The sequence below is a fragment of the Pseudophryne corroboree genome, chromosome 6, assembly GCF_028390025.1.
Source record: "Pseudophryne corroboree isolate aPseCor3 chromosome 6, aPseCor3.hap2, whole genome shotgun sequence".
NCBI lineage: Eukaryota > Metazoa > Chordata > Amphibia > Anura > Myobatrachidae > Pseudophryne > Pseudophryne corroboree.
In genome coordinates, this window is record NC_086449.1 from 241,972,090 (window position 1) to 241,994,609 (window position 22,520).

The 22,520-nt window shown below is 45.0% G+C and overlaps 1 protein-coding gene across 1 annotated transcript in view; it reads right to left on the reverse strand.

The window, feature by feature from the left end:
* Nucleotides 1-17,803, reverse strand: part of LOC134935161 (gonadotropin-releasing hormone II receptor-like) — a 31,628-nt gene extending 13,825 nt beyond the window's left edge. The window contains exons 1-3 of the mRNA XM_063930396.1: nucleotides 17,057-17,803; nucleotides 4,268-4,821; nucleotides 181-385 (exon numbers count right to left, since the gene is read on the reverse strand). Coding sequence (XP_063786466.1) covers nucleotides 181-385; nucleotides 4,268-4,821; nucleotides 17,057-17,090 — 793 coding nt within the window. The 5' untranslated portion in view covers nucleotides 17,091-17,803. The remainder of the gene's footprint in view (nucleotides 1-180; nucleotides 386-4,267; nucleotides 4,822-17,056) is intronic.
* Between the last annotated feature and the right edge of the window lie 4,717 nt (nucleotides 17,804-22,520).

The following is a 22,520-nucleotide window of genomic DNA, read 5'->3' on the forward strand; positions in this document are numbered from 1 at the left end:
TTTGTTGACTTCTTCTATATGTTCTAATTCTGACTGCTGTACCAAAGATTTAGGAATATACTGGTCTAAAGAGCAAATAGTGTTTTCAGAATGGAGCAATGACTGTTAAACCTTGTGGGAGCATAAAGACGTACAGTAATGTATTAGCATAAACTGGCATACAGTGTGGCTAGAACTCACGTGTTCCCTTGCTCATACGCTTCGAGATCTCCAACAGAATCCTGGAGTAGCAGAAGATCATGATCAGCAGTGGAAGGAGGAACAGGCACACAAAGCTCACCATGTTGTACAGTGTTTCCAGCCAGTGCTCGCGGAAGCTGCCTCTGGTGGTGCACTGGGTGAAGTTCTGTGGTTCAGTGATAGTTACTGTATGAAACAGAAAAAGCTAGAAGAAAAGAGAGACAAATGAAGATCCATACTCCAAACACTCCCAATTATACTAACCAGCATTTTACTTTACTCCATCCAAAACTAAAACAGAATGTCTTTTTGGGTGGAGTTGGATGAGTTCATATTTTAAAACTGAAGCTTACGTGCATAATTAGACGGCAGGAACAATTCCACACTCTTGGTGAAGCCACCATGTAATTGTATTCTATTCACAGTGTTTCAGCTACCAGCTACAGAGAGATGTTTTATGGAATATTTTATAGGGAATATTTATTTACTTCACATGGGGGGTCCTTCCGACCTGATCGCACGCTAGCTATTTTTTGCAGCGCTGCGATCAGATAATCGGCGCCTATGGGGGAGTGTATTTTCACTTTGCAAGTGTGCGAATGCTTGTGCAGCCGAGCGGTACAAAAAAGTTTTGTGCAGTTTCTGAGTAGGTCTGAACTTACTAAGCTGCTGCGATCACTTCAGCCTGTCCGGTCTCGGAATTGACGTCAGACACCCAAACGCTTGGACACGCCTGCATTTTTCCAACCACTCCCAGAAAACGGTCAGTTGCCACCCATAAACGCCTTCTTCCTGGCAATCTTCTTGCGATCGGCTGTGCGAATGGTTTCTTCATTAAATCCATCGCTCAGCACCGATCCGCTTTGTACCTGTACGACGCGCCTGCACATTGCGGTGCATACGCATGCACAGTTTTGCCAAGTTTTGACCCGATTACAGCGCTGCAAAAAAAAAGCTAGCGTGTGATCAGGTCGGAATGACCCCCATTATTGGGCTCACTAATTCTTTGACGTGTCCTAAGTGTACCAAATTGGAGGCATAACCTATAACATTGGTTTTGGAACTGCTATGCTATGAAGCAATTCTGGATTGGCAAGAATGGGCAAACTTAAGGGTAGATGCAATGCTCCATGGACCTGCTGGTATCCCCAGTTGATGTTACAATCCAAAGCTGCCTCAGTCAACTTCCCATTTATTTAAATGCATGTTCATGGAGGAGAGGTGTCAGCTTGTTTCTGACAGACAGAGCCATAAAACATAAATGGGTGGTGGTGTGCCAGCTAGGGACCCCAGCAGATCCCACAAATGGCATAATAATAAAAATTATTACTATCCATAATAATTATGTTTATTTCATCAGTGGATATTGGACCTCATTCAGTAAGGATTGTAAAATTAGCGACTTGCAATCTGGCTGATTATCAAACGACTGCACATGCGCAGCGTTCGGATTGCACACGCACGAGTAATAATAGCGACAGAAAATGCGTACACACCGTGATCGCAATGCAGACGCTGTTTGACTGGCAGGAAGTTGGCGTTTTTGGGAGAAAACCTGACGTTTTTTGGGTGTGTCTGATAAACAAAGGCTTGCCCAGGCATTTTTAAGAAGGGCCCCTTACATCAGCGAAGACCACTTCTAGCATCTTGTGTAGCAATAATTGTGGATGACCTTGTCTTGCGCATATAGGAAAAATCTTTAATGTTCCGGTAATTGCGTATGGTTTTGTGATCAGCTTGCATATTGCGATGCATTCACAATTTCTGCATTGGGTGTTTTTTCTCTATTTCTAGGCGACAACTATTTGATCCCAGCAACTGCTTTTTAGCAGAAATTGTAATCCTTACTGAATGAGGTCCAATATCCAAGTTCCAGGGAATATGATGATGATGTCTCAATCCTCTATGCTGATATACTACTAAGGGGTACATTTACTAAGCAGTGATAAGAGCGGAGGAGTGAGCCAGTGGAGACATTTTCCCATCAACCAATCAGCAGCTCTGTATCATTTTATATTATGCAAATTATAGATGTTACTTTAGTGCTGATTGGTTGCCATGGGCAACTTCTCCACTGGCTCACTTCTCCGCTCTTATCATTGCTTAGTAAATGTACCCCTAAGTTCCTTAGTATGTCGATATTTATTATTTTCAGCCTGGAGGATAGAGACATCATCATCATATCCCCTAGAACTCCGGTATAGGTGATGATCCACCTCCCAGGATAATAATTTGTTGGTACCATTTTTAACTTGCACAGTTTAAAGTTAAGGTGAGATCTAATATGTATAAAATTTCATTATTAATTAAATATAAAATCAAAACAAAAATGGAAAATTGCAAATAGGGTTATTTGTGGGTTTACTCTAACCATCGCTCTACTGATTAAATAGCATAGTACAGTATTTCCATATTAATTCTTTTGGTGTTCTGCTTGGTTAAACCTTGTTTTACTTTTATGCACTCACAATCATAATTGAAGCCTGTAGCTAAATTTATGAAGCCAAATTGCTATAAAATTTGGGATAAATTGTTCTTTTAATTAACAAACGTCTGGTATAAAGTTGTTGTGTTTTTTTTTAAAGTTTTACACAAAATGTCTTTGTCAACAATGTCTGCATTGTTTCCTTCAGGGATTAACACAAAAAGATGCTTGGGGCTACAAATTCGCCAGCAGCAAGCCACGTAAAGCTGCCCATGGGAGAAGCCGCTGGTCCTGAGATCTATGCTTGCAGCCTTGAGCATTTGCCCCTGCAACTTGTTGATCGTCATAGCAAAGCAGACGCTTACAGGAAACTGCAGACTCTTGAATTGAAAAGGAAAATTGTTGGGGATAATGGGTATACGTGGTAAAATAAAGTTGGGTTCCACTGCATAACTTGGGCAAAATCATGTTCCGCAGTAATCGGAATACCAACTCCAATTCCAACTCAGTCTAATGCTGTGCGCTGGAAGAATACAGCATAGTCATTTTGGACTTGTGGAGCCTGCACCAAGTGTCAAGCGCCTGGTTTATTGCTCCTCTCCCTGATGTCACATTAAGACCCTACATACCTCATTTTCGTTTTAGGTCACTAAGCTATACAATAGTGAAAAAACACAATCCAAATTTATCTGATAGTTTTTGACGATGCCAGGACAAACAGACAAACAAACAGACAAAAAATTCTGACATTTTTTTTTAAATCTCCATAGTTCATAAACAATCCCTAGAAGCATATTTCTAATAAAAAAATGCTTTGTACAGACACAACTCTTACAGTGTTATTATATGTATAGATGAACTGAGATATGTGAGACAGTTTCTGACTACACGTTTATAGGGGATGCGGTCAAGATCCCGCCGGACGGAATCCCGGCGGTCGAAATGCCGACAGCTGGGCGAACACAAATGAGCCCCTTGCGGGCTCGCTGCTCTTGCCACGCTACGCGCGCCACACTATTCTCCCTCCAGGGGGGGGCGTGGACCCAAGAGGGAGAAAAGATGTCGGTATGCCGGCGGTCGGGATTCCGGCGGTCGGGATTCCACCATACCGGTGGTTGGGATTCCGGCACCGGTATGGTGGGCGCAGGGAGGCCGGCCACCGGCAACCAGAAGACCACCACTTGCCTACTGTACCAGCATGTCAGGCAGACTTATGAATTAGGAGGAAGCTTTCCAGGACTTCTAGAGAGTAAAGTAGGCTCCCAGTTGCCGCCTGCTTCCCTAGTGAATTGGGTAGTTCGGTGAATGGATGATGTAATGCATGGTGATTTGTGTTATCATGGCTCTGCCCCTGTTGCTACATATAAGGACATTGCACATTAATGTGTTCTCTCTGATAGACCCAGATGGGGTGATAGAGGTGGGAGGGGCAGGGCATCATACAGTGCATTGTACAGTATGATGCCCTGCCCCTCCCACCTCTATCACCCCATCTGGGTCTATAGGAGAAAACACATTTAGAAGTAGGGAAGTATGAGTTTACCCATTTATGCAAGTCTTTATTTTTAGGTACTGCTACCTCACATTAATGTTTCAGTAGTTTTTAGCCATGGTCTGATCCTTTTTACTGTAAGTAAGCAAGCAAGCTGTAAAGGTCTATACCTGTGGCAGTGAGAGCAGGACGCTCATGATCCAAGCTGCTGACAGCATCATCTTGTTCTTCTTCTTGGCATCATTGAAGGCCAGTGGGTTGAGAATGGCAGCCTGGCGATCCACGCTGATTACCACAGTGACAAATGCACACGAATACATTGAGAGAAGCTTTAGAAACATCAGTATTCTGCAGGCAATGTCCCCGGCCTGCCACTGCACAGTGATATTCCATATAGCGTCCAGTGGCATGATTATGAACGTGACAAGCAGATCAGCCGTGGTGAGATTAAGGATTAGGATTCGTACATGTGACCTTTTCTTTCTGCTTGTCCGTGCAGCTGACCAGAGAGCAGCCAAGTTGCAGAATGCTGAGAGTATGAAAATGACAAAAGTAATGACCACTCGTGCCTTGGCGGCTGGAGTGAAGGTAGGTAGCTGGGAATGATCATGAGTTAAGTTAGCTGAAGATATGTTTAGATCCAGATCACATGAACTGCTGAGCCAAGGTGCATTGCTGCAGCTTTTCCTGCGAACCTTGTCTGTCATATTCATGAAATTCATTTCTAGAGAAAAATATAATTTTTATTAACAATTCATTTAAAAAAAACAAAGCATGGAAATCTGAGCATTGAGATAGAGCAGGTGAAGGGAAAACCAATAAACACGTTACGCAATGCCTTATAACTGAATGTTGGCTAAAGGAGGTACTTTGGAGAGATTTGCCTTCAGCTCTTATTTGCTAACTCCCAAGACTATCTGGGAGACTCTTGAATTTTGGGATATCCACTAGGACACCAGGTAGGGAAGGCCACCTTCCCAGATCACACTTCACTTTTGTCTGAAGTAGATGATGTAGTGATTCTATGGGAATTGCATCATCATGGCACACTCATTCTATGTGATGATGTAATTAATGTGACATTCCCCACATCTCGTACTTGTCCCCTTTGGACTGTCCCTTGCTTTGTATTTCCTAATGTCATATACCACTATGTACTCTTGACCAATGACTTTAATTACAGGGTTGCCAGGACATCACTTTAATAGGGGACACTTTGAATTACACAGGTTCTGTGGATGATTAAAACCAGATGAAATGGAGGTTTTAACTTAAGTCAACCAGTCACAAAACACATACCTCCCAACTGTCCCGAATTTCGTGGGACAGTCAAAATTTTTTGGGACTGTCCCTGCTGTCCCACCCGCGGGCCGCAGTGTCCCGCGGTGTGTGTGTGGAGGGGGGGCAGTTGGGAGGCTCCTGCACTTGCTACTTAGCAGATTAGCAGACCAGCGGTGAATAGACGCTGTGCGCATGCGCACATCGTCTATTGCCTGGAGTTAGAGGGAGAGGGGGCATGCCAGCAGCTCACAGTTCAGAAGCCCAAACCATCACAAACACTCTTTTTCCCTGCCTTCAAAATTAATCTCACCTCACTCTCTCCCGCTCTTCTGTACCCTCTCGAATGCCAGATCTGTCTGTAACAAACTGGTCACGTCCCCCCCGCTCCCCTATGACCTTTTCATCCCCTGAATCTCCTAGCCATTACAGAAACCTGGGTTTCCCCCTCTGACACCACTTCTCCTGCTGCTCTCTCTACTGGTGGCCTCACATACTCACATCGCCCCTGGCCCGGTGGTTGCCACGGTGGTGGTGTTGGGGTCTTCTATCCTCCGGTTACTCCTTCCAACTAACAAATTCCTCGACCACTTTGCTTCTTGGCTTCCTCACTTCCCCTCTTCAGACATTCCCTCCATTATCTTAGGTGATTTCAACATCCCAATCAATATCCCTACAGAATCCTCTGCCTCTAAACTCCATAACCTCACATCATCACTTGGCCTCTCCCAGTGGACCTTCTCAACCTCCCATGTGAGTTGTCACTCTCTTGATCTAGTCCTCACTCACCATTATGATATTTCTGACTACTCCAACTCCCTATTTTCACTTACTGACCATCACCTACTCTCTTTTTAATTATTGCTGTCTGCATCTCCATCTCTACCTTCTAAGACTACCATCATCAACATTGTTTCATTATCTTCCCTGCTCGGCTCACTTTTCTCTCCTATTCTCGTTCTTTCCTGCCCTGAACAAGCCACTTCCCTGTACAATGACTCCATTACTTCTGCTCTTGACTCTGTTGCTCCAGCGACAACTATTTTCCCTTACAGATCAACACCTCAACCCTGGCTTTACAAATTCACTATATATCTGAAAAAATGGCCACGTAACGCTGAGCGACAGTGGAGGAAATCATCTTACAGTGCTGCCCTTTCTGTCTCTAAACAGTTGTACCTCAAGAATCTCATCGCCTCCCAGTCTTTAAACCCCCAGCATTTCTTTGCCACTGTCAACTCCCTTCTCTGCCCACTCTGGTCTTGACTCCCCTCTTCACTGTATGCCCTTGACGTTGCCACCTACTTCACATCCAAAATTGACACCATATGTCAGAACATCACATCCCCCCAGACCTTCAACAACCTGCCCCCGTTCTGTGTGGTACTGCTCTCTCCTGGATGTCTCCTACCTTTCTGACTGCTCCTTCTCTGTCTCTTCTCATGACTCAACCTCCCCCCACTTCCTCTAATAGCAGGTGTCCATCAAGGTTCTGTTCGCTGACCTTTCCTTTTCTCTCTCTATATGTACTCTTTAGGAGAGCTCATTAGCTCTTTTGACTTCTAATATCATCGTTATGCTGATTATACTCAAATTTACCTTTCCTCCCCTGACCTCTCACCCTTTCTCCTCACTCATATCTCCAACTGTCTCTCTGCTATCACTTCATGGATGACCCAGTGCTTTCTTAAACTTAACATGTCTAAGACTGAGCTGCTCATTTTCCCACCTTCCTGCATCATCTCACCTCCCATAATTTAATTTTGTATTGACGGCACAACTATCTCCTCTTGCCTCCCAGTATACTGTCTTGGAGTTGTCCTTGACACCTCGCTCACCTCCAAACCACAAATTCAGTACCTCTTGCAGTCCTGCCATTTCCATTTTAGAAATATTTCCAGGATCAGACCCTATTTCACCCTGGATGCTACTAAGACCCTCATCCACTCACTGGTCATCTCCAGATTGTACTACTGTAATCACCTCCTGTCTGGCCTCCCTGCCTACTGCTACTACTGTGTCCACCTCCCCTCTCTTACAAACCCTACATTGGCTCCCCTTCCCCTTCAGAATCCAAATCAAGCTTCTCACACTCACTTACAAAGTCCTCACCTATTCCTCTCCCATTTACATATCTAACCGTATTTCCCTGTACACTCCCACTCACCCTCTTCGCTCCTTAAATGCATGCCGCCTCTCCTGCCATCTGATTACTTCCTCCCATTCCTACCTCTAAGAATTCTCTACCTCTCCATATCAGACTCTCCACTTCTCTACAAAACTTCAAATGGGCTCTCAAGACCCACTTCTTCATCAAACCTAGACATCTATCATCCTGTCTGTTCTATACTCACTTCTACCCGAACTGTGTCACCACTGTCTGTCTGTCCCTCCTCTTCAGAATATAAGATCTTACAAGCAGGCTCCTCTCCCTCTTCCTTCTTTTACTTAGACTATCTTCTACTCTCTACTCACTACAACATCCCTTGTGGCGCCATATAAATAAAAGATAATAATAATTTTAAAAAATGATGTGCACCAAACTACAGCAATTTCTATTTTGGTGGGACTTGCCCAATTGTTGGACTCTGAAAGGGAAATAGCCTGGTGAGAATGCAAATGGGTTTCACCAGATCTGGGTGTAGTTTGGATATATCTGGCTATGGATTGGGTAGAATATAGATGAGGCTTATTGTAGAGATGAGCGGGTTCGGTTTCTCTGAATCCGAACCCGCCAGAACTTCATGGTTTTTTTCACGGGTCCGAGCAGACTCGGATCTTCCCGCCTTGCTCGGTTAACCCGAGCGCGCCCGAACGTCATCATGACGCTGTCGGATTCTCGCGAGACTCGGATTCTATATAAGGAGCCGCGCGTCGCCGCCATTTTCACACGTGCATTGAGATTGATAGGGAGAGGACGTGGCTGGCGTCCTCTCCATTTAGATTATAAGAGACTGAGAGAGATTTACTGGAGCTGACTAGGAGGAGTACTGTTACTGTAGAAGTGTAGAGACTGAGTGGAGAGAGTTTACTAGTGAGGACAGTGCAGTTTACTTTATAATCCGTTCTCTGCCTGAAAAAAGCGATACACAGCACACAGTGACTCAGTCACATACCATATCTGTGTGCACTGCTCAGGCTCAGGCCAGTGTGCTGCATCATCTATTATCTATATATAATATTATATATATCTGTCTGACTGCTCAGCTCACACAGCTTATAATTGTGGGGGAGACTGGGGAGCACTACTGCAGTGCCAGTTATAGGTTATAGCAGGAGCCAGGAGTACATAATATATTATATAGTGAGTGACCACCAGACACACAGTGCAGTTTATTTAATATATCCGTTCTCTGCCTGAAAAAAGCGATACACACAGTGACTCAGTCAGTCACATACCATATCTGTGTGCACTGCTCAGGCTCAGGCCAGTGTGCTGCATCATCTATTATCTATATATAATATTATATATATCTGTCTGACTGCTCAGCTCACACAGCTTATAATTGTGGGGGAGACTGGGGAGCACTACTGCAGTGCCAGTTATAGGTTATAGCAGGAGCCAGGAGTACATAATATATTATATAGTGAGTGACCACCAGACACACAGTGCAGTTTATTTAATATATCCGTTCTCTGCCTGAAAAAAGCGATACACACAGTGACTCAGTCAGTCACATACCATATCTGTGTGCACTGCTCAGGCTCAGGCCAGTGTGCTGCATCATCTATTATCTATATATAATATTATATATATCTGTCTGACTGCTCAGCTCACACAGCTTATAATTGTGGGGGAGACTGGGGAGCACTACTGCAGTGCCAGTTATAGGTTATAGCAGGAGCCAGGAGTACATAATATATTATATAGTGAGTGACCACCAGACACACAGTGCAGTTTATTTAATATATCCGTTCTCTGCCTGAAAAAAGCGATACACACAGTGACTCAGTCAGTCACATACCATATCTGTGTGCACTGCTCAGGCTCAGGCCAGTGTGCTGCATCATCTATTATCTATATATAATATTATATATATCTGTCTGACTGCTCAGCTCACACAGCTTATAATTGTGGGGGAGACTGGGGAGCACTACTGCAGTGCCAGTTATAGGTTATAGCAGGAGCCAGGAGTACATAATATATTATATAGTGAGTGACCACCAGACACACAGTGCAGTTTATTTAATATATCCGTTCTCTGCCTGAAAAAAGCGATACACACAGTGACTCAGTCAGTCACATACCATATCTGTGTGCACTGTGCAGTGCACTGCTCAGGCTCAGGCCAGTGTGCTGCATCATCTATATATATTATATATCTGTCTGACTGCTCAGCTCACACAGCTTATAATTGTGGGGGAGACTGGGGAGCACTACTGCAGTGCCAGTTATAGGTTATAGCAGGAGCCAGGAGTACATATTATATTAAAATTAAACAGTGCACACTTTTGCTGCAGGAGTGCCACTGCCAGTGTGACTGACCAGTGACCTGACCACACTGACCACCAGTATAGTTAGTAGTATACTTATATTGTGATTGCCTGAAAAAGTTAAACACTCGTCGTGTGACTTCACTTGTGTGTTTTTTTTTTTTTATTCTATAAAAATAAAACTCATTCTGCTGACAGACAGTGTCCAGCAGGTCCGTCATTATATAATATATAATATATACCTGTCCGGCTGCAGTAGTGATATATATATATTTTTTATATCATTTATCATCCAGTCGCAGCAGACACAGTACGGTAGTTCACGGCTGTGGCTACCTCTGTGTCTCTGCACTCGGCAGGCAGTCCGTCCATAATTGTAATACCACCTAACCGTGGATTTTTTTCATTCTTCTTTATACATACATAGTTACATAGACATCTTCTCTTTATCAACCAGTCTATATTAGCTGCAGACACAGTACAGTACGGTAGTTCACGGCTGTGGCTACCTCTGTGTCTGCACTCGGCAGGCAGTCCGTCCATAATTGTATACCACCTAACCGTGGATTTTTTTCATTCTTCTTTATACATACATAGTTACATAGACATCTTCTCTTTATCAACCAGTCTATATTAGCTGCAGACACAGTACAGTACGGTAGTTCACGGCTGTGGCTACCTCTGTGTCTGCAGTCGGCAGGCAGTCCATAATTGTATACTAGTATCCATCTCCATTGTTTACCTGAGGTGCCTTTTAGTTGTGCCTATTAAAATATGGAGAACAAAAATGTTGAGGTTCCAAAATTAGGGAAAGATCAAGATCCACTTCCACCTCGTGCTGAAGCTGCTGCCACTAGTCATGGCCGAGACGATGAAATGCCAGCAACGTCGTCTGCCAAGGCCGATGCCCAATGTCATAGTACAGAGCATGTCAAATCCAAAACACCAAATATCAGAAAAAAAAGGACTCCAAAACCTAAAATAAAATTGTCGGAGGAGAAGCGTAAACTTGCCAATATGCCATTTACCACACGGAGTGGCAAGGAACGGCTGAGGCCCTGGCCTATGTTCATGGCTAGTGGTTCAGCTTCACATGAGGATGGAAGCACTCAGCCTCTCACTAGAAAAATGAAAAGACTCAAGCTGGCAAAAGCAGCACAGCAAAGAACTGTGCATTCTTCGAAATCCCAAATCCACAAGGAGAGTCCAATTGTGTCGGTTGCGATGCCTGACCTTCCCAACACTGGACGTGAAGAGCATGCGCCTTCCACCATTTGCACGCCCCCTGCAAGTGCTGGAAGGAGCACCCGCAGTCCAGTTCCTGATAGTCAGATTGAAGATGTCAGTGTTGAAGTACACCAGGATGAGGAGGATATGGGTGTTGCTGGCGCTGGGGAGGAAATTGACCAGGAGGATTCTGATGGTGAGGTGGTTTGTTTAAGTCAGGCACCCGGGGAGACACCTGTTGTCCGTGGGAGGAATATGGCCGTTGACATGCCAGGTGAAAATACAAAAAAAATCAGCTCTTCGGTGTGGAGGTATTTCACCAGAAATGCGGACAACAGGTGTCAAGCCGTGTGTTCCCTTTGTCAAGCTGTAATAAGTAGGGGTAAGGACGTTAACCACCTCGGAACATCCTCCCTTATACGTCACCTGCAGCGCATTCATAATAAGTCAGTGACAAGTTCAAAAACTTTGGGTGACAGCGGAAGCAGTCCACTGACCAGTAAATCCCTTCCTCTTGTAACCAAGCTCACGCAAACCACCCCACCAACTCCCTCAGTGTCAATTTCCTCCTTCCCCAGGAATGCCAATAGTCCTGCAGGCCATGTCACTGGCAATTCTGACGAGTCCTCTCCTGCCTGGGATTCCTGCGATGCATCCTTGCGTGTAACGCCTACTGCTGCTGGCGCTGCTGTTGTTGCCGCTGGGAGTCGATGGTCATCCCAGAGGGGAAGTCGTAAGCCCACTTGTACTACTTCCAGTAAGCAATTGACTGTTCAACAGTCCTTTGCGAGGAAGATGAAATATCACAGCAGTCATCCTACTGCAAAGCGGATAACTGAGGCCTTGACAACTATGTTGGTGTTAGACGTGCGTCCGGTATCTGCCGTTAGTTCACAGGGAACTAGACAATTTATTGAGGCAGTGTGCCCCCGTTACCAAATACCATCTAGGTTCCACTTCTCTAGGCAGGCGATACCGAGAATGTACACGGACGTCAGAAAAAGACTCACCAGTGTCCTAAAAAATGCAGTTGTACCCAATGTCCACTTAACCACGGACATGTGGACAAGTGGAGCAGGGCAGGGTCAGGACTATATGACTGTGACAGCCCACTGGGTAGATGTATGGACTCCCGCCGCAAGAACAGCAGCGGCGGCACCAGTAGCAGCATCTCGCAAACGCCAACTCTTTCCTAGGCAGGCTACGCTTTGTATCACCGCTTTCCAGAATACGCACACAGCTGAAAACCTCTTACGGCAACTGAGGAAGATCATCGCGGAATGGCTTACCCCAATTGGACTCTCCTGTGGATTTGTGGCATCGGACAACGCCAGCAATATTGTGTGTGCATTAAATATGGGCAAATTCCAGCACGTCCCATGTTTTGCACATACCTTGAATTTGGTGGTGCAGAATTTTTAAAAAAACGACAGGGGCGTGCAAGAGATGCTGTCGGTGGCCAGAAGAATTGCGGGACACTTTCGGCGTACAGGCACCACGTACAGAAGACTGGAGCACCACCAAAAACTACTGAACCTGCCCTGCCATCATCTGAAGCAAGAAGTGGTAACGAGGTGGAATTCAACCCTCTATATGCTTCAGAGGTTGGAGGAGCAGCAAAAGGCCATTCAAGCCTATACAATTGAGCACGATATAGTAGGTGGAATGCACCTGTCTCAAGCGCAGTGGAGAATGATTTCAACGTTGTGCAAGGTTCTGATGCCCTTTGAACTTGCCACACGTGAAGTCAGTTCAGACACTGCCAGCCTGAGTCAGGTCATTCCCCTCATCAGGCTTTTGCAGAAGAAGCTGGAGACATTGAAGGAGGAGCTAACACGGAGCGATTCCGCTAGGCATGTGGGACTTGTGGATGGAGCCCTTAATTCACTTAACAAGGATTCACGGGTGGTCAATCTGTTGAAATCAGAGCACTACATTTTGGCCACCGTGCTCGATCCTAGATTTAAAGCCTACCTTGGATCTCTCTTTCCGGCAGACACAAGTCTGCTGGGGTTGAAAGACCTGCTGGTGACAAAATTGTCAAGTCAAGCGGAACGCGACCTGTCAACATCTCCTCCTTCACATTCTCCCGCAACTGGGGGTGCGAGGAAAAGGCTCAGAATTCCGAGCCCACCCGCTGGCGGTGATGCAGGGCAGTCTGGAGCGACTGCTGATGCTGACATCTGGTCCGGACTGAAGGACCTGACAACGATTACGGACATGTCGTCTACTGTCACTGCATATGATTCTCTCAACATTGATAGAATGGTGGAGGATTATATGAGTGACCGCATCCAAGTAGGCACGTCACACAGTCCGTACTTATACTGGCAGGAAAAAGAGGCAATTTGGAGGCCCTTGCACAAACTGGCTTTATTCTACCTAAGTTGCCCTCCCACAAGTGTGTACTCCGAAAGAGTGTTTAGTGCCGCCGCTCACCTTGTCAGCAATCGGCGTACGAGGTTACATCCAGAAAATGTGGAGAAGATGATGTTCATTAAAATGAATTATAATCAATTCCTCCGCGGAGACATTGACCAGCAGCAATTGCCTCCACAAAGTACACAGGGAGCTGAGATGGTGGATTCCAGTGGGGACGAATTGATAATCTGTGAGGAGGGGGATGTGCACGGTGATATATCGGAGGGTGATGATGAGGTGGACATCTTGCCTCTGTAGAGCCAGTTTGTGCAAGGAGAGATTAATTGCTTCTTTTTTGGGGGGGTCCAAACCAACCCGTCATATCAGTCACAGTCGTGTGGCAGACCCTGTCACTGAAATGATGGGTTGGTTAAAGTGTGCATGTCCTGTTTTGTTTATACAACATAAGGGTGGGTGGGAGGGCCCAAGGACAATTCCATCTTGCACCTCTTTTTTCTTTTCTTTTTCTTTGCATCATGTGCTGATTGGGGAGGGTTTTTTGGAAGGGACATCCTGCGTGACACTGCAGTGCCACTCCTAAATGGGCCCGGTGTTTGTGTCGGCCACTAGGGTCGCTAATCTTACTCACACAGTCAGCTACCTCATTGCGCCTCTTTTTTTCTTTGCGTCATGTGCTGTTTGGGGAGGGTTTTTTGGAAGGGACATCCTGCGTGACACTGCAGTGCCACTCCTAGATGGGCCCGGTGTTTGTGTCGGCCACTAGGGTCGCTAATCTTACTCACACAGCTACCTCATTGCGCCTCTTTTTTTCTTTGCGTCATGTGCTGTTTGGGGAGGGTTTTTTGGAAGGGACATCCTGCGTGACACTGCAGTGCCACTCCTAGATGGGCCCGGTGTTTGTGTCGGCCACTAGGGTCGCTAATCTTACTCACACAGCTACCTCATTGCGCCTCTTTTTTTCTTTGCGTCATGTGCTGTTTGGGGAGGGTTTTTTGGAAGGGCCATCCTGCGTGACACTTCAGTGCCACTCCTAGATGGGCCCGGTGTTTGTGTCGGCCACTAGGGTCGCTAATCTTACTCACACAGCTACCTCATTGCGCCTCTTTTTTTCTTTGCGTCATGTGCTGTTTGGGGAGGGTTTTTTGGAAGGGACATCCTGCGTGACACTGCAGTGCCACTCCTAGATGGGCCCGGTGTTTGTGTCGGCCACTAGGGTCGCTTATCTTACTCACACAGCGACCTCGGTGCAAATTTTAGGACTAAAAATAATATTGTGAGGTGTGAGGTATTCAGAATAGACTGAAAATGAGTGTAAATTATGGTTTTTGAGGTTAATAATACTTTGGGATCAAAATGACCCCCAAATTCTATGATTTAAGCTGTTTTTTAGTGTTTTTTGAAAAAAACACCCGAATCCAAAACACACCCGAATCCGACAAAAAAAATTCGGTGAGGTTTTGCCAAAACGCGTTCGAACCCAAAACACGGCCGCGGAACCGAACCCAAAACCAAAACACAAAACCCGAAAAATTTCAGGCGCTCATCTCTAGCTTATTGATACCTGTTCTTTACTGGAATTTTGGGTGGTATGATTATTGACTTTTCATGCTGTGTATGCTTAAGAACCAAGCATACACATCTATGATAAAGGGTCTGGGTGTGGTATGCATACAGGATGCCAGCAGTCAAAATCCCAGTGCTGAAATCCTAGGACGCGGACAGAATGTGGCACCAGAATTCCAACATTACTGGAAATACCGTTGCCGGAATCCCAAGAGTCGGCATCCCCAATGTTAGTATCCTGGGTACTGTTAGGATTAGGCCGTGCAGGGGGGGGGGGTGTTAGGTTTAGGCACCACTGGGAAGGGTTAGGCTGCGGGCTGCAGGGGTGGGTGGGGGGTTAGGCTGCATGGAAGGGGTTCAGGTGTAGGTACCACCAGGGACGGTTAGGGTTAGGCCATGGAGGGGAGAGGAGGGTTGGGGTTGTTAGGTTTAGGCACTACCGGGGAGGGTTAGGCTACGGGCTGCTGGGGGGGGGGGGTGATTTAGGGTTTGCATGCGGGGAGGGGGGTTAGGTGCAGGTACCACCAGGGAGGGTTAGGGTTAGGCTGCCGGTGGGGGGGGGGGGGGAAGAGGGGGGGAGGTTTGGGTTAGGCTGCAGAAAGGGAGGGTTAGGGTTAGGGGGTAAGGTAAATATACTTACCAGCTCCATGTTGGGATTCTCATCATCGGGATGCCGCTGTCGGTCTTTTGACTGCCAGCATACCGATTGTTGTTCATCCGTATCACACCCCTGGGTGTCATTCATGCATTTGGTCCATTCCTTAATACTTATGAATGCATATACTGTACATATGCATTGTGTTCCCGATCTCCTTGCTCATTCATGCTGTTTGCGATTGCCTTTTACTGCCTGGGATCCGCATTCTTAAACTGCATTTTGTGCCTGGTCACCAAAGCCATCAATTTCATGAGCATAGACATAACTATGGCATAAAAAATGTTCAAAAAGGCCTTTTGCTCTTCTTTGAGCTGTTTTTGCATGTTGTAAGTGATCTTTTTATATTGTGCAGTGTGTTTAATAATTAGAATTACCAAGCATGGATCAATATTTATTTCTTGATACATTGGACATTGGGTAATATTGTATTTTTATAATTCATTGAACAAGCTTTATTTCATCATTGCCTACTCTCCAAGTAATGGAAATGAGGAAAATGTCCACATGCTCTGAACTATTGTTTGCATCTTAATTATCTGCAATTACTTGTGTACTTCTGATTCTAGTAAAGAAATAAGGTGTAAATCATTATGCCACTTACATCTACAGTACAGCAGCTTAGCATTGCAATTTAAGTAAAAACATTAAAAACACTGAAATCAGTTCTAGAGATATATTTATGCACCTGACTGAATAAACTGCATGGATGATTATATGGAGTAGCTGGACACGGTCAATGGTCTTTGTGTATAGACTTATTATGAGGACTAGAGCTTCACTGTGTCTTTATAAACACAATGCAGAATAACTGTAGTACATACACTCTATACTTCCAAGACAATCAAGATGGAACAAGCTATTCAAGATGTTATAATTATATTTGTTAGGCTCTAAGGACTAGTACAACTAGAGCAAAGTACAGTAATTTGTCCTACTAGCAAATATGTTACAGCAGAGCAGAACTTCAGAAACATTTCAAAGAAATTGGCCACAATGCAGCATTTGTCAACTGGCTGACGAATACAATGAATTGCAGAATTAGTCTTGTGTACATATTAATGATAGCCACTGTGGCTGATATTTTTATTGCACCGAGCATTCAAAAGTCAGGGGTTATATTTGAATACTAAAGATTGTGGGTGAGTTACATTTAATTTGAAAGTTCCTGTGGTCATGGTAAAACATTTCATTGTTATCAAACCTGTATGATACCCATCATACACACTCCTGATAAATGTATATATGGAATACAGCTATCTCAAATACACCATTTAAGCCCCTTTATTTTCCAGACATTTCTTCTTCTTTTTTTTCATTTCTGAATGTTCAATAAGTAAATAAAATGCAGCCCACATAAAATTCAATACAGAGTACTATGGAGACAGAATAATAATAGTAGTATGAATATAAGGCTTACCTTTTAATGGGAATAGATGGATTGCCAATGCCATATAGAACTATCACAAGTGATTCTCTTGCAGAATAAAGCAGATTTTAAATGTATACAAGGAACCTTCACGCTAATTCACAGGACGGATCATGCTACTTGTACAATAAAATATATAAAAAATGAATTTAACTAGGGCAAGATGCAACTTGTATCCATCAAGGGAAATAGCATTTTTTCAAAGACAAAAATAATAAAAGTGTTCTGGTCCGGACTTTTCTTTTTCCTATGGCAGTTATGTAGCCATAAATGGTCTGCTCACAAGCTAAATGTTATTTTTGTTTTGTTTTTTTTTAGGAAAAGTTTAGGGTAAAAAACATCCAGCGGCCTCAGTTATCAGTTATAGCTTTGTAATGTCAGCTAGACCTCTCCATGTCCTTGCACCTCGGCATCATTATTCTGTGTGTGTGCTTTCAGCTCCCTGTCCCCTGATTGTCATACCAGAGAGGTGTTAATGTGCATTGGTTACAGCACAGAGTATTCAAGAGACTTTTAGCTGTTGTAGAAACTCCAATTAGTAATTTACTGATTCTGCATATGCAAAGATAAAATAGTACATATTAACTGCATAATAAATATAGTAATGGATAAAGCATGAAATAAAGGAAATGCTTTTTATAATCTTGACTGGTAGGCTGCTAAGTTGTTATTGTGTTCAAGTAGAAGCCAGTGCAGTAGGCAGAACTACTCATCTCCAGAGCTTGAATAGGAATGAAGTCAGGAGCTGTATTTATTCCAAGAGGGACTGATGATGATGATGGTGATGTCAGACACCTGCAGTACATCTTCTTCTGGCTACGGGTAAATGAGCTACTGTAGAATAGTATTGCTCATTCATCTTCATTAAACCATACTGTAGCTTGCACTGCATCTTTTTCATAGAAATTGTGAAAATATTACTTTTGCGGGCTATTAAAGCTCTTTACTAGGTTGTATCATGTAAGAAATAAAAACCACTTACCAGGTTTAGAAAATGTAGTAATAATAATAATAATAATAATAATTGTATCTAAATTGTTAAATCTACTATTTATCTAGTTACAGTAAATAGTGATTAGATTAAAAAAAACATGTATTTTAAAGAACCACTTATCCTCATACTCGTAAATCTATGAATAGAGTTTTGTGAAATGTTTAGGATTTAATTATTTTGAAAAGAAAGGAATAAGCAAACTACAGTGCAGCATAAGTAATAAGATTAAAAAAAATGTAGCTCTGATTATATTAATTGTTTAGCTAATGGTTTATTCTGCTCTTTATATCTCTTCTGTTAATCTTGCGTACATTTCTTATGACTATTAATAGAAACGCTGCCATCTGCTGGCAGTAAAATGTACAACCTAGATTCTGAAAAGGGAGAAACATTGTAACAAAATATAAAATAATCACAAGTTTCAGAGTGCATTGATATTAAATTATTCAGTGTTTGATATTTATTAGATTTTGATAACAGGTTTTGTTACAAGTTATAGTAAATAACAACTCTGTCTGCCAGTATCAACAGGAGAGGCTAAATGGTAAAAATTGCTGTCGTCAAATCTGTCGCCCTCCTCACTAATGAAACACATCCCAGAAGGGCAGGACAAATAGCGGTGTGTGAGGGGTGCCATTGCACAGGTTCAGGTCCCTGCGGGTGGAGATGTCCCATACCGATGGCACCTACATGTGGGACAGCTTGCCTGGGACAGCACCTTGCAGACAGTAGCTCTACTGGAGAGCCTTCCAGAGCATCCAAGGGACACTCCAGATAGAGTTCTACTTTCCAGAGTCAGTGGCCTCACACACTAGGCATTACATCACAGATTTAGGGGGCGGGCCAGCACAGAGTGCACTCCTCCCCCTTACGGAAAAGGTCCCTTAGCCCACTTGATTCTAGCATCTACCCAGAGTGCACTGCCGCCCTGTTATGGTGCTGGATGGAACTTAAACATCACTTCTTCACCTCACGTCTATATGCATGTAATACAATTTCAACTACATTGATTACATTGAAGGTGTGGGGGCCCCTACCACGGCCGGACTGCCCACCAAATGCCAGAAGCAGGGCCGTTTCTTGGGGCAGGCGAGCAGTGCAACCGCACTGGGCGCCCGCCGCGGCACTAACTGTGGCTCTCTGCTTTCCCCTCCTATTTCTCCCCGAGTAACCCGCTTGGGGGGCGGAGTTTCACGTAATGACACGGTTGCGTCGTTACGTCACGACGCAACCCTGTCACTCCGCGAAACTCCCCCCCCCCGAGCGGAGTACAGAGGGGGATCCAAGTTAGGAAGAGGGAAAGGCCGGCGCGAGGAGCGACTGGTGAGGCGGGCCGAAGAGCGGTAATCGCCTCTGTAAGTATTCTCTCTCTCTCTCTCTCTCAATGTGTAAAATGGGGACACCTGCCGTAATGTGTGAAATGGGGACTCTTGCCTGCCGTAGTGTGGGGATTTAATGTATCAAGGGCATTGCGGTGTGTGGCATAATATGGTGCAGGGGGCATTACTGTGTGGGGTTTAATATGGTAGAATTTTTTTTTTCCTGTGGTGGTCGTGATCTGTTGGAGCAGGGTCAAAAACTGGATTGTGAGGTAGTCTTTTCAGACGAGGCCATGCCCATTTAAATGAGGCCACACCCATTTAGATGAGGCCACGCCCCCTTGCCGGGTGTACGCGCAAGTTTTTTTTCTTCATCTAGGTGTGTGGGGGGGGGGGGGCACATTTTTTTATGTCATGGGGGGGGGCGCATTTTTAAATCTCGCACTGGGAGCCAAATTGGCTAGAAACAGCCCTCACCAGAAGGGCCAATGGCTAGATGAGCAGGTCCAAGCGAGCAGCAGAGACGGCTGTAGGCTCATCGGGTGGTGTTTCTATAAGGTGTATTTCTATTTGGTGACACAGTCACTGACGCAAGGAGCCGAGGTTGGGGATGTGCGGGCGGTGTTATAACTGTCCTGGTGCGGGTTTGTAAGTGTCTCATGCATATGCATTTACTGCCTTGCTGGTTTCTTTCCTCCTCCTTCCCGTCTCTTACATATGCACTTCTCCAGACTCTTCCTTGGTCACCCTCACTCTGACCGCCTCTTACTTTTCTCCCTACTTCCTATCCACCACACCTTTCCTTCCCACTCGGGATAACCCAGTTTCTCTTACATCCTAGGGGATTCTGGGAATTCATTTAGTACCATGGGGTATAGACAGGTCTACTAGGAGCCATGGGCACTATAGAAGTTTGATTACGTGTGCTGGCTCCTCCCTCTATGCCCGTCCTACCAAACTCAGTTTAGAAAATGTGCCCAGAGGAGCCGGTCACGTCTCTGGAAGCTCCTGAAGAGTTTTCTGCATTTATTTTAAAAGTTTATTTTCAGGTAGGGCTGGATGGCACCAGCCCAGTGGCAAACGCAGGATTTCTAGAGGGGGGTTTCCAAATGAAATATACCATCTCACACTCTGCAGAACATTGGAGCAACTGCGTGAGTCTGAGGTAGCAGTAGAAGAAACTAATACTGACCCTGGTACATATATGTGCACATTATTCTTTTTAAACACTAGATAGTGAACGGGATGTAATGAAGTCGTTGTCCGTCCCACCAGTGTTTGCCTATGCCAGTAACAGTAGCAGAGCAGGGTGCCTTTGACCATCACCTCCTAACTGCTATGTATTAGGTGGGTTGTGCTACGTAGGGGTATATTCAACTGAAGTCGGATTTCCCGACTTGTCGGATTAACTGGAGTAATAGGTCGAATCCAGATTCAACCTACTCACTCATACTCCCGTTTATCCAACAAGTCAGAAAATCCAACTTGTTCGAAAGCACGTGGATTGGCGGCTTAAGAACCACGTATTTTGTCGGATTCGCGGCCAAATCCAACAGGTTTTAGCCCCGTTTCCGACAATGTCAATCCGACTTTCGGAAAAAAAGTCGGATTGGCATTGTCGGATTTGTCCGCAAATTGAATACTGCATTGTCGGATCCTTTCTGTCGGAAAGGATCCAACAAGCATTGAATACACCCCTGTGTGAGGATCTGCAAAAGTCAGTTTCTCTAATTCTTCTCAGTTCTGGAACTGATTTTGTGGCCTGTTACTATCTGTTCAATGCCAGAGCCATCACCATGGCCAATGAAAATACAAGTTGAGCAGTGTTCCAATAGGTTTAAAAGAGTGATTGTGTATTCCCCTATGTTTGGTAGAAGTACAAACATGTCATTGTAATATATTTATGTTTTATGACATACCTGTAATTCACCAGCGTGCATTGCAAACTGGATACATTAATCAATTACACAAATGAGGAAAGAGGCAGTTAGCAATTTATCATTATAATACTGAAACATCCTGAACCCCATAAATAAACAGGCCGACTGTAATGACAGACTACATTACCCCAAGCAGGCAGAGGCCCCGATAAACGCATAATTTAATATGAAATACAGGCACCAGCACCTCCTCTCTCCGTCCGCTGTTCCCCCTCCCCGGACCCTGCAGTCATACTGGCGCCGTTTACAGAATAATCTATTATTATTAAATACTGGCACCTGCCCCCCGGCATTCACACACACACACACAAAATCACCTCCTGGTCCTCGCTGCTCTGCAATCCAGATTCCGTGGGCTGGCTGCTGGCTTGTCTTACCTCTCAGCCTGCTGCATGTAGGAGGAGCAGCTGCAGCCTCCTAGTGCGTGTGTGAGGCAACTGCTGCACCTGCGCAGAGAGACTATCACAATGCAGGTTTAAGGTCAAGCAGCAGTCAGACCGCCGTGAATGGGTAGTAAAAAAAAAAAAAAAGGTAAACTGCTGCGCTATAGATCGGCAGCTTGGGGGGGTTTCTGGGCACTCGGAAACCCCCCCCCCCCCCTGCGTGCGCATGTGCAGCCTGCCTGCTTCGTGGGACTTAAGGGGGAGAACGGCCCAACTGCACTAAGAGTTAATGGTCCCGTTCCCCGCTGAAAGGATGCTAGCTCCTGAGGGAACTATTCACAAGCCCCACTACGGCGAGCGTACATTCCCGCAGCATGCCGCCACCCCTAACAGAGCAAGAAGAATGTAGAGTGGTGAGTACTAAGCTGGCATCCCGGTTAGCAGGTCGCCAGCCATTATGACGGCATGAGGGTACGGAGACGCGCGGCTTCTAAACGGGGTGGACTGAGTCTCCTGACTAAGTACACTATAGTGCAGAGGTTCCCAAACTGTGTGCCGTGGCTCCCTGGGGTGCCTCGGGACACTTGCAGGGGTGCCCTGGGTTGGTGGTCCAGGACCAATTCAAATTATTCATGGTCAATATAATAGACAAAACCAGTGCTGGTGGCTGCCAGTCATAAAATATGTGGCCAAACAGAAGCAAATCTTGTCCCTCACCACATAACTGAACCTAAGGATGACATATAAACGCGATCCACTTAATGTAATATTTCTTTCTAAACTTCTCAATAAGAAATTTTTGGCCTAAGGGTGCCGTGA